The sequence below is a fragment of the Scardinius erythrophthalmus genome (assembly GCF_964197995.2).
Source record: "Scardinius erythrophthalmus genome assembly, chromosome: 25".
NCBI classification, from domain to species: domain Eukaryota; kingdom Metazoa; phylum Chordata; class Actinopteri; order Cypriniformes; family Leuciscidae; genus Scardinius; species Scardinius erythrophthalmus.
Window position 1 is genome coordinate 21693254 of NC_138245.1, and position 18316 is coordinate 21711569.

Here is an 18316-nt window from a genome sequence, read left to right on the forward strand (position 1 = left end):
AAGCCAGACCTACATCAAGATGTTGGGTCTGGCAACTCACCATAGACACGGCTCAATCCGAGGGGCGGGATAAACGGCTGTCTTTCAAATTCCCTCTGCACGCAATAGGACAGTGCTTCAACAAACCAGAGCGTTTTCCCAACAGCGGAGCTTACGTTAGTTGATAGATTCAACTTTTGCCATATCTGGCCGGCAAAACTACGAACACATCTTCCTTTTTTAAGAATGACTTAAGTGCCGTTCTATGCTCTTTTCTCAAAGAAAAACCTAACGCCGCCTTCACACTGGCAGTTGAAATCAGCTCCGATACGGCAGCGAAACGACCGGAAGTCATTCATTTCCTATGGAGATTCGCAGACCGCATGCAAATGGATCCGAACCAGGTGCGAACGAGTGCGGTGCGAAAAAAATCGTGTCCGTTGGCCATCCGGATGCGTTCAAAAAATTGAACTCTTGCGAAAGGCTACGGACGGTTTCTATCCGAAAATCCCAACAGAGGTTAGCGTTGCTATGGTACTGATAAACAAACCTGGATTCTTAACTTTTAATAAAATAAATAATGATTTTATAACGATTAGTTGTCATGTTTTTTTTTTTAATTTTCATGATGTTTTAACGTTATTAGGGCAGTTAATACAATTAAATAATTCAATACTTAAATATACTCGCTTCCGAGGCTTCAGACGCTTTTCACCGTTGTGTACGACGTCCGCTGGGGGCGTATTGCGTATTACCAGAGATAATATGGCGAGAAGTTTCATTCTCAGTACACTTCCGGCTTCTGAACTGGTTGCAGTTCCTCTCTGATTCCATATGAGGGCGCTCACAGGACGAGTGCAGAATGAATGGGGGTCTATGGCGCTATACCAATAAAAATCCACTTTTCTCAGGATATAATTTTTTGTCTAGTAATTTGAATGTTGTATTCGAAAGGAGATGCAAATAAATTACACATTGCTGGGTGTTACATTTTTTTGAGTCACTTATTTGCTTTAAAAAGTCTTTTAAAGTGTCAATGACGTCATATACATGTACGACCAGAGATACTGCTTTACGGCAATCCTTCAGTCACTTTGATGCGTTCGCAAAACCTTGAACTTGCAAAACCTACAATCAGATTTGAGATTTCTCAACAGCAATCGGGTGAAAGAGACACATTTAGCTGTCTAGCCCCATTGACTCCCATTCATTTTGCACTCATGGCGATCGCCCCCAGTGGAACTCTGGTGGTACTACAACCAAAATTCGGTACAATAGAGCTTAATAGGGAGTGGGCAGGCTCTCCGTAGACGGGCTCAGGTATTACGGAGCTGATTTCAACTGCCAGTGTGAAGGCGGCGTAACTCCAAGTCCTCCAGAGTCGCGGACAAAGCCGATTCGCCAGCAGCCGCCATTCTTTATGTGCGTTCCATTCGACAGGGTCCATATGCAGTGTTCACTGCTCCCCTACTCCATGAGCACGGTAACTTATATCAGTTGAAGTGGACTTCACTGACAATAACCGCTCATTTGAAACGCCCTGCAAATGTCATCAAAGAAAGTCAACGACGGAGTCGCGCAGATTATGATATAACATAAATATATATAGGACTACATTCATATTTTAATTTTTATTATTATATTATATATTTACAATTATATTGCACTATTTTACAACTACCTAAAATAAAATCACTTTACTTCACAAACTAGCTAAGCTGGCTGCATTCACTGAGGTAAATTATAATCATCAAAAATAGTATATGTAATATTCACAACAATAACCGTTAAAAATACTGTCATTTGTATAACAATGGCGAAATGTATGAATACTTACACACACGTAAACTCCTCCATCGTTAGTTATGACCCTTCTGACTGGGGATGACGTGGTGCGCGAAATGACAGTTGGGTGATCATCGCTCTCCACTTCCTGTGAAGTGATGTATCGATGTTCCCTTATTCCCTATGCCGTGCGCAGTGCCCTTCGAACTGAACATGTTCGCTCCTTTCGGATTGGAATCTAACTTAAGATGGCGGAAAACTCTGTGAAGTCCACTTCGCAGTCCACTTATGGTCAAATGGAACGCACCTTTTGTTTTCAAGTGGCAGGTAACTGTCGCAACTCTGTCGTCATTATGTTAAGCCCGCCCCGCCTACTCTGTACGCGACGTGATTGGCCTAACCCAATTTAGGTTTTTGCAGACTGCCCTGGCTGCAAAATACATTTTGCTGCCGCTAGGTTGCATCTAGATTTCTAGGCTAAGTTATTGGCCCTTAATGCGAACAATTAATTGGTGCATAAGGTATCAAAGAAGAGTTTAAATCAAAATCTTGCTCTTGTGAAATTACTTACTTTTTCCACAGATGTCATTTAGGCCATACAGGCTACCGGTTAATGCTAACCAAATGCCAAAACTGAGGCAGTTTTAACAATCTCGCACTGTATTCTGCTGTTTCCATAATTCAGTCAATTCCTAATTGATGAATCCAAAAAATGTAATGTAATTCCCACCCTTTTTCTATTTTTTTTTATACACAAGTAAGGATAGCAAATGGCACTAAACATTTAAGCATTAACAGAAAACGTTTTTAAAGATGAACTGAACTGAAAATTTGAGTAAAGGTGATATAACAGATGTACTTTATTTATTCTCATTGGTACAATTATTAAAATGGCAGAATTTGTTAAAAGGGATAAAATGCTATGTTAAAAATGTTGTTGTTGTTACACGGGCGCCGCCATGTTGGATTTCAGCATTCCACTACGTCACTGGCATGGTAAGCTACTCTGTTGCTAACCAACACAAGCAGAGCAGCCATAGCATGTACATAGTCTGAGGCTAGCTGACATGGCTGAGGAAACAGAAACCAGCAGGTCTAGGGGGGTTCATACTGTATTGCACCTGGCTGTAGTAATGAATGGTATAGGGCTAGGCAGCTGGGGTTGCGATACATTTTCACTGGCTACCTTGACAAGGAAACCACCAGGCTTTATAGCGTTCAACAAAACTGAGACTGACACACTCGGCATTCATTGAAATTGAGTCACAAAACCAAGCTAGATATCAAACGATCCAACCTAGGTAAAGAGCTAGCAGCTAAACACGTTGGAAGCACTTTTGTCAAACTCCACAAGCTAGACACCACTCCGACCATATAAACTGTATAAATAAATCATGACTCCGACGATATCACAGATCGATAATAATGTGTTTACTAGCAGCTAACTAAACCGCAGCAGGTCTGTAAACAGAATCCAATGTCCCTCTCTACTCACCCTGAAGCTAGCTGATGTTCATCGTGTCAGGAAACATTGTTGATGCAGGGAGTTCAACTCGCAGAATTAACGTTAGCTGCTAGGTCCATAGTAAGAGGTATCTGTGCAGTAACCGGCCGTGCAGTATTTTGATTTTAACATTTTGCGTGCAGCTAACTTAACAAGCGATCCCATTGGATGAATTCGTCCAATCACATTTGCCATTTATCGTCCTCGACTTTCTAAAACGCACAGTACCTCAAACATGTTTTAGTATTTTTCTCTAAATGCACACGACATATATGCAGTCTCTATTTACTAAAATGCATAATGTGCTTGTAAACAATAAATGAGAGACAGGCTACAGCCCTCCAACCTCCTACCACATTTACCTCTTATAACACCATGAACCACTATTGCTCCATTAATAATTGACTATGTACATTGCAAATACAATCTGTATCATACATGCATTACTTTTATTTTGTGTAATTTACAACGTAACGGCGTTGCATGCTCGTAGTTTCTTTTGCACTTGGATCAGTGAGGCGATACAGCGCGCGCCGCTGCATTTGCGCGTGCAATTGAGAGTGCGCTACGAGAACAGCATAACGGCTGACAGGACAAGAAAGTCCGTTTTTCTGAGGTGAAAGACTTTATTTCAACGTACACTTATGTCACTGTCTGGTAGTCCCTATTGTGCTGGGTTTTCTGAAGTAGTCATGATTCGCCTCTCATAACATAACATGCTCTAAACACGCACGCAGAGTGGAAAAGGAGGAGCGGGGGCGCGGGGAGCAAAGATCACAAATTTGAACTATATCGATATATGCGATATGGTCTAATTCCATATCGCATTTCAAAAATAAATGTTCCAGGTTGTCCTCTCTGCAACAGATTGATTCCGGTGCACTGTCCATGCTCCGGCAGCGCCCGCACCCACACCAGTCACTTCCCCCCAAACGATCCTGTACTGTAGGTGGAGCCTGAAACTGATCGTCCTCCTTGTGGTGGTAGTCAGGTACTACTGGCCTGTCCCTCACAGGTTCAGGTTCAAACGCGTTACCAAAATGACTCATTTTCGTGTGTATAGGACCTGCAGTTGCAGCTGCCTATATACCTTCGCAGGTTCTACCATGCCAGTGATGTCATCAGAATTGCCAGCGTTCTAATACTAACAAACGCAATTTTTGTGTTGCTTAAAAAAAAGCTATATTGATATTTAAAAAACATTTTTTTTGTGTAATTTACTTTTAATTGTCATAAACAACACGTTATCAATGTTGATTTTTTTCAGTTCAGTTCATCTTTAAAATATTTGACAGCAAAACTTTTGAGCTATCTAGAAGTAAAAAAAATACTGTGTTTAATAAAACAGGTCTGGAGAAATTATAAAGGAGATGATTTCTAACCTAAGCGTCACTTCCTCATCATAATGTACTGCATCGACCAACTCGGAAGCTGCATGGGGCTGCATTTTTATGACTAGGGCTATGCCACCTTGCACCGCAATCAGGATTAAGTGAAGCAATATTTCATCCTGTCAAGCTGAGCATAGCATCATGCACCTCTTCTCCCCAACACACAGCATGGAGGAACCATAAAGAATGGCACCAGGGGAAACATAAACAAGATTTCCTTTCCCTGCTACATAAAGATCTATCCTGTGTAACAGAACAAATTTGCACTCAATATTCTATTCTTCATTTGAATATTGGCAAGACAGACGGTTAGAAGTGTCCTTACAGCTGAATGGGTATTTAGTCAAGGTTAGCTAGCCTAGAAGAGAACTCTATTTCAATCTAATGGCTTTTTTGATGGTCAAACACAAGATTCTTAAAGCCACAATAAAATCTGAATGTGACTACGCGCTAACAGAAATAGGTAATGCAAAAGCCTGGATTAGTCAGGAAGCAATGCAGTCAATGAATAGTGATATGCAAATGATCAAACCTAAATATTGAAAAACATTTGTGAAAAACTAATTTGACAGGTACCTTATCTCTGGATACATTCTAAGTGGCTGAAGTCAAACTAAAAGCTAAAATCAAGAATACATTGAATTTTTTTCTTTTTTTTTATATATCAATTAGGACAATGCATTTTACATTTGTGAAGGTTATTATTCATAATCACAAAACACAGTCAACATTTCATTCCCAAAAATATATCAATGCAGGACAGCAAAGACATACTGCAAGATGGAAATATTGTTTCAAGTTCCTTGCTTAAAAAAAAAACATTTCAAGCATTCAGATCTTGTTTAGATACCTGTCCTCATTGTCCAGGTTGTAAAGTGAAAATGACATGGCAGAGACAGGCTTAGGAGTGAGAGGGATTACGCTGTCCGAAGGCAGAAAACGCATCAGTTCAAAGCTTGCCAGGAGGTAGACCACTAAGAATTAAGTGCAGTTGATGTTCTATTAAAGCAGAGGCCTTATCCATTTTATAAAATGAGAAACGATAAAAACAAAACATTTGTGTAATGCTTGGTTACCAAAGAGTCTGAGTGCTTGTGATGACGTCATGGCAATAACGGCTAATTATACTAATAATGCAACATTAACTAGGTCTTAATAGCAAATTTCTGAGGTTGCCCCAGGGTGTGACGTACATGCGCATAAACATACCAGTGAAAATTAACTGTGTTTTTATAGTTTTCAAGCAGGTGCCATCACATATTGTAAAATCACCTCAAACTTTGAGATATCCATAAAAGGCAAATTAGCCTAAATAAAGTGCTTTTCATAGAAACAAGCAACCTGATTTACCAGATCACTAATATGCAATATGTATGTAATAGGCAATTACATAATTTGGGTTGTAATAATGGCACTTACAACTTTTAATTAATCTCATGCAAGTGCAGAAGACAGTTCGTCATTCCCAGTTGAAGTTTTAGTGTAATTTTAATGGCCAGCAGCCCTGCTGTAGAATCTGTAGATTACAAAAGGAACAGAGAAAAGAAAAGAATAAAACGGCTTATGGTTTTGGCTGGTTCAGGTGAAGGTCGAACACCTTTTACATACAGCAAACCGTTCTCTCCTGCTCACTCTGACTGTATCAAACAGCTCAATTCATTTACTGTGTCAAAATAAACAAAAATATCAACAACAAAGTAAAAACAAAAAAGCCTCACAGATTATGAGAGCCTCGGTATGATAAACATTCCCTGTGGAGGATTACATTTACTTAAATATACATATATATACTCTTCTTCAAATAATTTCTCTCAGTAAAAGAGGAGCAGGTCAAAATGGAGTACAGACATGGAGAAAGGATCAGTCCAATCATACTGTATACAGAAGCACATGCATTAGGAGACCGCTGGATCTGTAAACCTTACAGATTAAACATGGTCAATCAGCCTAAGAGAAACTGTTGAATGATTGCCTCTTGCAATATCTTAAAACCAGAAGGTCAACATTTATAAATATTACATAAGTAATATTATGCTTGATTGAGATTTATTTATTTATCATATTCTTCAGTCCATTTGGGGAGGGGGTTAGACATCCAAAGGATTATTTATAAAAGTGCACTGATAAGATACTTCCAATGGGCCAACACAAAAGATGAGCCGGGAGATAACTCCTGGCTCCCCTGAACATTCAGGCTATGATCAAGGTAATCCAATTCAGTTGAAAGAAGTTCCCCTTCCAGTCATTGACTCAAGCAATCCTTTAGAGAACGTGGAGTTCTACCTGGCTAACTTCAATAGAGACTCCTGAAATAAACAGAAAAAAACAATGAAATCAAAAACTCACAACTATAAAATATAACTATAATCACATTATATCAATGATAACGATGAATTTCTGCATTACCTCAGACTGCCCTGGTTCATGGTTTGAAAGGTCTTCAGTCTTCACTTCCAAAGGAGTTGAAGCACTAGCAATCTGTACGCTGCGTGTCACCGGCCCACCTTTTCTCTCCCGCGTCCTTGCTGAAAAACGTTCCTCCTTTTTAGACTGGTGTGTTTTCACAACTTGCTTCTTGACAACAACCTCCTTCTTGGCAACAACCTCTTTAGATCCACGTTGCATCTTAGAAGGTGGTCGTATTAAAGAATCATCAGTAACCGCAGGAGTTATGGAAGTCAGTGGCTCATTGCTCTTTTTGCCTTTCTTAGTTTGTGGGGCCGTGTTGTCCATATTCAAGGCTGGCCTCTTTGTACGTACCTGAGGTTCTTTTCCTTTAATTGCTGGTAGAGCTTCATTCTCAATTGGCTCAAAGCTCCGGGCTCTGGTTTTCCCCAAAGGCTTCGCGCTTGATCCAGAACCTGCCTCTTGTTTGACTTCAGACTCAATGGCTCGACTTCGGAGACTCCTGTTTTTGTCTTGAGGCATCAGTGCACCTTTTTTCAATTTCTTGGCAACAGGTCTTTGTGGACAACTGCAAGCGATGTGTTTAGCGAGGCTGGCTGGGTATGTGAACTCTCGATTACAGTATGGGCATGCATGGACCTCATGAGTCTCCTCTTCCTTTACCCGGGTTGGGGGTTTCTTTGCAGAGGCAGCAGACTTGTTCTTCTGAGATATGGCTTTCTGGACAAGCTGGTTTTTCTTCTTATTTAGGGCTGTTAACTTTGCTTTAGAGGTTATATCTTGGTTAAAGTTGAGCCTTTTTGGTTGACCCATTCTGCGAAAGGCATTCTGCCCAGTAGAGGCTCCAGTGGTGGAAAGACCATTTGGAGACTGTTTCACAACTTGTTTGAGAGGAATGGGATTCTTCTTAGGGGTGTAGCGTCTCTTATCACTAGCATTAGCACAAACTAATATGTGTTTATGTAGCTCTGGCATGTTGTCAAAGCTGTTTCCGCATTTGGTACACCGGATCGCAGTGCTAAATGTTTGGGGGATGTTGTGTGTGGTAAAATTAGTCGCAGAGGCAACCGAGCCATCAGGTGTTCTGTTGTGGTACGGGAAAGGTGGAGGCTTAAAGCTGGGGTAGTGTTGATTAATGCCAAGCCGCACATCTGGACCTTTTGGTTTACCAGCCTCAGATGCCATAATCTTTATTGTAGTGTATAGTTCTTCAGTAGGGTCCTCATGGCCATTTTCCTCCTCTTCCACCTTATTAGTGTCACTGTTATGCTCCTCCGAAGAATCCTCAGCATCAACAGCATCTTTCTCCACATTTATGTAAGCAGGATCCGTATAGTTCTGAGGTCTGAGCTTCCCGTTTTCAACAGCAGTGTGAGTGCAACTCTGACTTGGATGTAGGTCACTTTGATGTTGCTGGAGATTGCAGAGGAAGGCAAACTCCTTTGAGCAAATGGAGCAAACATAAATTCTTCCCACCCCGTGGAGAGAGGAGCGGTGCTCGAGGAGCGCAGTGGCGTTGCCAAATAACTGAACGCAAAACTCGCACTTAAAAGGCCACTCTGATGCATGCTCTATTATATGGCCACTAAGGTCTTTGATGGAGCGAAATGGCTCTTTGCAGACGTTACACACAAAACTCTTGACAAAATTCTCTCGCTCTGGTGTTTCAACCTCATCACAATTTTTGACTGGACTCCCAGGTGAAGTGTCAACTCCATTTGTTTTATCAACCGGCTCCTCTTTTTTCCCTATATCCTCTTCAGCAAAGTTGTTATCGACTTCTGAACTCTTCTGTGGAGAATGCAATTCACTGAGGAAGTTTGGTGAAGATTCTTTAGTAGTTGATTGTACTGTAGAAAGAGAAGGCTCTGATTTGTGTCGACCTTCTGTTTTAATATTGAGGTCTTGGGGGAGAGTTCCTTCACAGGAATGGCTTTGGCTGGTTTCAGAAGCAGTATCCCACTCTAGGTGAGAAGAACCTGCTTGGTCTGCATTTCTTAAAAACTGAGGCTTAGAATCATGGGTTGAGCCCTCAAGTAGTGTTTCTGACTTTGAAGATGAATCTGCTGTACAATGTCTTTTTGCATCCTGAGGCAGTGGAGAAATCACACGGTCTAACTGCTCAGCAGTTTGGTCTGATTCATTAACAATGGAATTTAATGTATCATGGCATGCTTCTGTTAATGCAGATGAATCAGACACTTCCTCTAAACAATCAACTGCTTTTGGGGACATTTTAGGGGACAACACTGGAAAAGGGGAAGGTGATAAGGCGTCTGACATGTGAAAATGCTGCGATGATAGAGGCGGAGGAGATGGGATAGTGGGTAAGATTGGAGGAGGGGGAGTAGATGAAGCTATACTAGAGGAAGATGGAGAGGATGGATTAATAGTCATAGGGGTCAGGGAGGGAGGAGAGGTTGATTCACAAGGAAGGTGCTCTGATCCTGATCCAGGACTAGAAGGGGCTACACATGTGGCACTCTCAGAAGACGAAAGGGCGTCAGGGCTCCCAAGAGTGTTGGATCCTTCTTCTCCGGGTGAGTTTAGGCCAGCATACTCGTTCATTAACACTTTTTCTAAAATGCTGGTATTAGGTTTTTTCCTCTTCACATGAGGTGGTAGTGTGGCTGAGCATGTCTTTACTTCATGGTCAACAGGACTTTTACGGTTCATACTTAAGTCAAGCACAGCCTCTCCAGATCCTCTGCTTACACTATTGTCTTTTTTACTGAAGGAATTCGAAAGGTCAAGCGGCTGCTGATTGCAAGAATTCCCTCCACTTCTTGAAGGAGACCAGTCTTTTCCTGTCAGACTTTCAGTGTCCCCATGATCACTGCTGGACATACTCCAAGAATGAGTCATGCAGTGGGTCTCAATCTTTGGCACCTTCAGAGAACATGAAAACCCAGCTGCAGAGCTTATGTTGTCATTTCTTTGTGGTGGGCTACTCTGTGAAGCTGTGGGAGGGGAGGCAGTTCTTCTTTTAAACCTACCTTGGACAGCAGGCAGTGAAGTTACGGAAAGTGGGGTGGTCAATCTATTATCTGTAATTAGACCTAAGGCTGTTTTCTGACCATCCGGGGCCTGTAGTAGTTGTTTAAGTTTCGGAGAGAGATAAACCGTTTTCTCCTTTTGAAAAGCTAACGTTTCGGTTGACTGGGAGAAAATGTTTCCAACCAACAATGAGGACTGAGAGGAAGGGGAGGACAATGAGGAAGAGGAGGACACTGTTTCAGCCTCCACTTTCACAGCAGGCAGCAGCGGAGGTGTAGCAGTTCGCCTTTTAGAAGTTGTCTGAGACATGCATGAAACTTCCTTCACTGGACAAGTCCGTGTTTCAACTTTAAGAGCATGACTTATTTGTTTGGGACTCAAAATAAGAGCATCAAGGCCAAACAACGCTGCAGTGCTCGAATCAACCTCGATGACCTCACAATTGCTCACTGTGCTTGTAGATGGTATTTTTCCATCAATGTAATGGCTGAGATTTTCAGAAATGTTGTTAGAGATATCAACCATACACTCCTCCCTCTCTCCCTCATCCTCGGTCTCCACACTGGGCACATAAATAGGCGGTGGACTGGCACTTGGTGACTCTTCCTGGAGCAAAACGGGCTGCCCTTGTTCATGGTGCTGGTGTTGGGAGGAGCCGTCCTGCAGGAGTATACCTTTCCGGCGAACACCTTTAGGCATTAGATGCCGCTCATGGATTCTGCGCTGGTGCCTGCGCATGTTGGTGTGTGTGCCAAAAGCCTTGTTACAATACTTGCAAGGATGAAGCTCTTTTGACTCCCCATTCTCATCTAATATAAAAGGCCGGTCAGATTCAGTACCAGGCTCTTTTTTCAAATTGTCAGAGGTTAGCTGAGGAGGACCGTTCTGTGTGTTCATAACGACTGCATGGCTTGGAGTGGACACACTGCCAGAAGTAGCAGAATCATTGGGCATTGTAGGACTGTGGAGGAACGCTGTTCCGCTGAGTGACCCAGGCCTATTTAAAGTTTTACTCCCATTCTCATGTCTACGTTCATGTCTGCGCCTGCCTACCTGAGAGCCAAAGGGCTTGGCACAGTACCGGCACTTAAACGTATGAGTTTGAAGGTTTGAAGTAGTGTGAATATGAGTGTGGCGCTCCAGGCCCTGTTTGGTGGAGAAATGACGCTCGCAGTGCTGACAGGGGTATGTTCCTCCCTGGGGGTCATCCTCAAAATCCCCATCTGCCTCCAACTCAGGATTCGCTAAAGAAGATATACACTCTGTATCACACAGTGGACTCTCAGAGCTTTCTTCTGCAGGGTTGACCGAATTTAATTGCTGGAGAGACTTTTCATCCCCATCAACTGATTCTGCCTCAGAGGGGTGCTGTGGGCACTGATTTAACAGTTGTCCATCAACCTTTACATGTTCCTCATCCAATCCTTCCCTCTGGTTCATCTCTGTTGTGTGAGACTGGACAGGGTTTTCACTTTCTATAGATGATGACTGGGAAACTGCATTCTGTTCCAACTCGGGAGGTGAAGATGGTCTTTCCTCATCATTAGGCCCTGAATCACAAGAAAAATATATTTAAATAATAAACAGAGCAATTCCAATAGGGCCCTCACACCATCGGTGCTCTGGTCCTAAATACTACCTAACACAGTGTTTGTACCTGCTCAAGCAAATGAAAACTGACTAGTGAATAAGAAAATGATTAATCTAATCTAAACACATAGGCCTAATTCTGTTAGACTACCACTCTGTCAACTATTCCAGTACACTGGCAATTAAATAATTCAAAACAAATTTCATCACGGATTAGTCAGGTCTGTATGCTGTGCACAAAAAACACCACCAGTGATGTTTCTTTAGTGAAGTGAAAAATGCATTTTGTTGGACAAAACACATCTGAAAAATAATGGAGATAACAGAGCGAGCCGTGCACACCATAAGCTGTCCCAGACATGATAATGTTTTATATTAAGTGTTTTAAACTCACAAGCATTTAGATTAATACCGATAAGATTGGATATACGTGTGTGCTATTTAATGCGTTTGAAACATGTATGATTCAGCGCATTACTAACATTTTATTGTTATATCCTAATCTATAAATGTTAGATTCCCACCATTTAACCATAGAAATAAATGACACATTATCAAAATAATTGTTAGTTGCAGCCCTACTGTTGACCACAACAAAAAACATTATGATTGAGCTGAGCATACTTGTGAACAGCACAAATCCCTGCCAGAGGCTGATGAAAAGCATAACCTACCTTCCTCTGAGTCCCGCATCACTGTGAATAAGGGTTCAGCGGCACTCGATTTCTTCGGTTCACAGAATCCAGCTAAATCAGCCAGTCTGGCTTTTTCCGACAGCTTCCTCCTTGCTTTAGGGGGAAACAAATCTGTTTTTAGTAAAAAATACAATAAAAAAAAAGAGACAACCTTTAAGACTTACTAAAGCCAGCAAAAAGCAATTAATAAAAGGTTAAGGTTTCCTTTCATGGTCGTCAAAACCTACAATAATTTAATCCAATCATATTTCATTGAAGTAGCAATAAATATAAACTGAAAACTGTAAACAACCAAGATTTGTAAGAACATCTGGTACATTAACTAGAATAAAGAGCTCCACCTGCAAGATCCAAAACAAGTATGTCACCGCCTTCTTTTCTAAACTAGCAGCTCACCACAAAACCAGACTGACTTCTCAGTAACTGCTGCATTGTGCATGACATAGGCAAAGAAATGCTTGTTGCTCACACTTTTAATGCCCATAATAAAATCTATACCACAGTAATTGCATGTTAAATGTAGTGTGCATTAACTGTTACTGAATTTCGAAAGTTTAAGGGATAGTTCACCCAAAAATGAAAATTCTCTCATCATTTACTCACTCACATGTTGTTCCTAACCTGTATGACTGACTTTATTGTGTGGAACACAAAAGAAGATATTCTGAAGAACATTGACTTTTATCGTACAGACGAAAAAGAAAACAAAAAAGAGTGAGACATCCTTAAAAAAAATCTCCTTTTGTGTTTCATAGAAGAAAATAAGTCTTACAGGCTTGGAGTGACATGATGTGAGTAAATGACAGATTTTTTTATTTTTGGGTGAACTTTCCCTTTGAAGAAGTATAAATGCTGCGTAATTACATGTAAACATTTTTATATACATTTACACAATGGATCACAGATAGTGTCACAGCCAAGCAAAGAAACCAGCCATCAGCTGCTGTCCTTGTGACAAGGTCAACTGGGAACATCTTATACAAAACCCAATTCATAAAACAGACACATGCTGTTAACTTGGTCATCTGACCATACTTGTCAAATAGTCATTCCCACATTTCCGCATCCAACTCTGTCCTTAAAAGCTAGTCTATTACTATTTCATGCACATAATCATGAATATTTTCAAACAAAATTCACCACTACATATTTTAATGCACTAAACATGGTAATTACAATTGTCCTTAATGTACGCATATATTTTTACAATATATTCATTTGACCCTGGTTTTTGTCAGATAAAGGATTGATGCACCTATATAGTTACAATGTGTTTTGACTTGTTGATAAAATCAAAAGGTGCACTGCCAAAATGTCTATAAATTGTTAGGCTAAAACTTACAACTTACAATGACTTTACAATGAATTAAATTTAAACAAACAGATAAAACATTAGGCCTATATCCTTCTCAATTCCAACCAATTTTCCCTAACAGCAAACTTTTGAATATCATTAAGAGTAACTCCTTTACTTGCGTCCAACCTTTCTTTTATAAATATTACTAGCTAAATTGAACCATCATGCATTTAGCTGCACTTGTCATTGAAAAGGGGAAAGTCAAACGACCATTTAGCCTACTCAATGACATGAAAAGACCAGCAAATGCTCTTTTCCTTTTCTTTTAGGTTGGGCATCTGTCCTTTTCAGTCATTAAAACAGTCTATAAAGACAGTTCAGACCAAATATATACATTTAAAGTCAAATATATGTTTGAGTGATATTTTATAGAAAAATAAATTCCAAAAGAAAAGTTTATTAAAATACATACAAGCTTAGAGCATCAAACTTAATGCAGTGATGTATGACAAATGATTAAGAAATGAGCTATGGACGAACAGACAAATGAAACTCTCGTACTTTTAGAGGTGAAACTTTGTTTATGTTAGGTCTCTTTCAAAATGCTTTGCGAGGAGGGTCTCGAAGGTCATGTCTGAGAGACATGGGCTGTGTCTCCAAACATTGTGAGCTGTCTATCTAGATGACATGTTCGGGCATCACAGGGGCGTTTAAAATCTCTCAAACGTTCTGAATCGAACGCTCGGCCGTGCCCGTGATGCTCAAAATGCTCTCTAGGCGAGAAGTTCATTAGATTTTGAGGCACTGAAATAAGGTCCGAGTCTGCAAGGCGGCTAACGTTAACTGACCCGTTCATCAACATGAGGAAGAGTACGTTATATTCATCGCACTTTATCTCTGTCCCGGTGTGTTTTTCTTTTTAACAACGCTGTTTAAAACAGAACGTCATCTGTAATTCCGGTTTCTAAATAATCTTCCTATGAAATGGGAGAATAGCCAGGTGGCTAACATGCTAGCTCCAGCTAACGACTGCGAATACTTCCGAATAGAATAAACATATGTTCTCGGACACTAATTAGACACTAATTTTTATCGGGGGGAAAACTGCAGGTAGTAGCAGTAAGAGGTGGTGTTTTCATTTTACCTCGCTTTGCTCTAGGTGAACTCTTCTTGCTCAGGTTGCTAGTCCTTTCTTCCTCTAATGCAGCTGCTATCTCAGGATTGTCTTCCCCATTGTACCACACTAGAAGTTCTTCGTCGGGTCCGATTGGCTGACGGAGAGTAGACGGACCAATCAGAGTCGAGGTTTTTGGTATGCCATAGGATGAAATACTATCTAGGCCTTGACGCTCTGTCAGGCATTTAGAAACAGACCCCAATAACAAACTAGAGTGCCGTATGAGAAAGCTCATATTATAACATTTTAATTGACGTTAAAGATGCTTTGTTCATCTGTCAACTACATTAAGTGTAGAAGATGCATTTAAAAAGAAAAACAAAGGAATTTCAATTTCTGCTGGTAAATTTATAAAATATTTACATATAACAAAAGTTTAATGTGCATACATTAAAGCAGGAGCACAGGAATAATAATTATAATCATTCTATATTTGTCCCAGATTACCACTTTTCAAATATCCATGCCACGCTATGAAATCAAAATTGGAGTTTTGTTTTATTTATAGTCCATGTCTAATATCATTGAGTGCATCTACTAGTGTAGGGGTTTTCAAACTGTCCTGGGACATGCTTTCAAGACCAGTTTGTATTTGTGTTGTAAGAGAAACTACATGGTTTCTCTTTGTTGCCGTTTCCTTTTGCTTGCTCACTATGAGTTTTTTGCAACATTCTCATTCATATTTTACAATATTTAATTACTGTGAAAAGAACCACATAAGTAATGCAACTGAATACAGTTATCTTAGCGTTATACATCTAACATTAATAGTGGTATAAAAACTATGTCATTAAGTTAATACTAGCGAATTAAGAAATGCTTTTACATTTTGTTTACATTTACAACATATTGTCTTATACATGAAAATACAAACCCTACTGTTCAAGTTTGGCCAGTAAGATTTTTAAAAAAAATGTTTTAGAGAAAGGTCTCTTATGCTCACCAAGTCTGCATTTATTTAACCAAAAATACAGTAAAAACAGTAGTTTGCTTTGCAGTTTAAAAAAAAACTTATTTTAATTTATTTTAAAATATATTTTATTCCTTTTATGGCAAAGCTGAATTTTCAGCATCATTACTTCAGTCTTCAGTGTCACATGATCCATCAGAAATCATTCTAATATGTTGATTTGCTGCTCAAGATTTTATTATTAAGACTTATGATCAAAGTTGAAAACAGTTGTGCAGCTTAATATTTTTGTGAAAACCATGACACCTTTTTTCACGATTCTTTGATGAATACAAAAGTTTAAAAGAACAGCACTGAAACACAAATCTTTTGTTATGTAAAAGTCTTTACTGTCACCTTTTTAATGTGAAATTTAATGCTTCCTGAATAAATTTGTTACAAGTCTCATATTGACCCCAAATTTTAGAATGGTATTATTAGCTGCTAATAATTTAAGCAGAGTTTCTCTTCCAAGGGAATCATATTTTGGGGATCTTTAGCATTAAAAAAAAAGTTTGAAAACCCCTTTACTAGTGTACTGCACCGCTGTATGCATCTTCTCCAGGCTTAATCTTTTTACGTTAATTGGTGGAAATCAACATGGTGAAAATCAAACCAGTTCATCAGCTCTTACCCTTAACACTTTGTAGTAAATAGCTCGGTTGATTTCCAGTGGAAAGAGGTTTTGCTCTTGAGAAGAGCGTGCCCAGTTCACATACCGCAACCAGTTTCCTTTCATTGGATCTGTGGCATCTACACACATCCACCCCCAGGCTGGAAAATATACCTAATGATAGTGGAACAATATGTATTTAATTAAGATCCACCACTTAAACCTACACTACCACTCAGAAATTTGGGGTCAGTAAATTGTTTGTTTGTTTTTTCAGCAAAGATGCATTAAATTGATCAAAATTGTGTCAGTAAAGACATTTATAATGTAACAAAGTCTTTTTAACTTTATATTTATCTATTCATCATAAAAAGATTATTAGAGTTTCCAAAAAAAAACTTTTTAACATTGATAAGAAGAAAAGTTTCTTGAGCACTAAATCATCAGATTAAATTGATTTCTGAAGGATCATGTGACACTGAAGACTGACAATTCAACAGTTTTTTTTTAAAACGGCAAACTTCTGTTTTTACTGTATTTTTGATCAAATAAATGCAGCCTTGGTGAGCATAAGAGACCTCTTTCAAAAACATAAAAAAATCTTACTGACCCCAAACTTTTGAATGGTACTGTATATTGGTCCAAATATGCTTTGTGTTGATCAGTGTATTCAGACTTCAGACTTTCTCAATGGGATACCTAATACATACCTCCCACATGTAAACATTGCTTGTCACTTGAGATCTCTTCTTTCGTTCTCCTACAAATGGTCCAAACCTTTTGCCTTTAGGTATTAATCTAGACGCCCATACACCTGTAGAGAGACGTGGACAGCATGTCACGAGAAATCCCATGTGAGCAAACACTGGGAATTTTATTTCCTTCGCCATTCGTACTTATTTGATGGATTTTTCAGCATGAATCCTCATTCAGAATGAGCAACTTTAAGATCTCCAGAGACTCTCTCACAGAGCCATTTTCTGGAACATTCGATATTAAACATTTATCTGTGTATTTCTAGGGCAGCATCACAGCATACTGCGCATTTCAAACGTAGAACAAAACAAGACTGCAGTTACGTTGTTTGCAACTCAATTGTTTAACATTCTCAATTCCTTTGGTTCAAAATGCTGACTAAACCATAAGGCAACTGTCAAAAGTGATGGTTGTAGAGGAAAACAGGCAAACTTTGTAAATATTTCAAAGTGTTTCAAAGTCAAATATTTGGGACATCTCATAGTCTTTCAGCAAGCAGAGTTAAAATAAAATACTGCAAAAATGAACATGATTTCTCATCAACAGCATCATTTACAAGTACTCAGCCACGCTGTTACTCACCAATGCGATTTGGGTTAACAGCTGACGGTCTCAGCTTCATGCTGTTTGGTAGCCCTTTCCACACATGGGCTGGGATGTCATCCAAGGTTTCATATGCTCCTTGAGGCAAAGCCATTACAGCCTAAAAAAAACAAAAAAGGGGTGGGGGTTAAATTTTACAATATGTTCCTTAACTGCATATCACCATAACCAATACTCATGTTACTTGCTTTTAAAGCAAAAGTATGAATTTTCTGAGAGGAAAAGCATTTCTACAATATCAGAAAAAAATTGTTGTTTCGCCATACCTGCGGCAAGGATTTAACGCTCGATTGAATTTGAGACTCCAAAGACTTTTCTTATTTCATGGATTCTGTAAAACAGAAAATAGAATTGGTTATTTTAACCATGTAGAACGAAATAATCCTCTATGTTTATGAAGCAGGATGGGACTTGTTTTGGAGCAATCCCAAAGCTGAAAGCATGAATAGACATGCTTTAAAAACCGCACTAAACTCAAAGTCTCTGATATTTGCTTTTCTTTTATTTACACTACCATGCAAAAGTTTAGGGTCATAATGATTTTTTTTTTCCTTTGGAAATACATTTTTCAGCA

General features: G+C 39.5%; 2 protein-coding genes across 2 annotated transcripts in view; both read right to left on the reverse strand.

The window, feature by feature from the left end:
- The window catches only part of kaznb (kazrin, periplakin interacting protein b), a 166017-nt gene extending 162651 nt beyond the window's left edge, over positions 1-3366 (reverse strand). Inside the window, exon 1 of the mRNA XM_081357171.1 lies at positions 3260-3366. The gene's annotated coding sequence lies outside the window, so the exon portion shown is untranslated. The remainder of the gene's footprint in view (positions 1-3259) is intronic.
- A 1952-nt stretch (positions 3367-5318) lies between these two features.
- prdm2b (PR domain containing 2, with ZNF domain b) lies at positions 5319-17836 on the reverse strand (the record flags this gene model as incomplete). The annotated part of the gene is made up of 7 exons (XM_081358055.1): positions 5319-6965; positions 7066-11612; positions 12327-12440; positions 14789-14915; positions 16405-16557; positions 17094-17197; positions 17722-17836. The coding sequence occupies 7 exons, from the start codon at positions 17834-17836 to the stop codon at positions 6939-6941; spliced, it is 5187 nt and encodes a 1728-aa protein (XP_081214181.1). The 3' UTR covers positions 5319-6938.
- Positions 17837-18316: the final 480 nt, after the last annotated feature.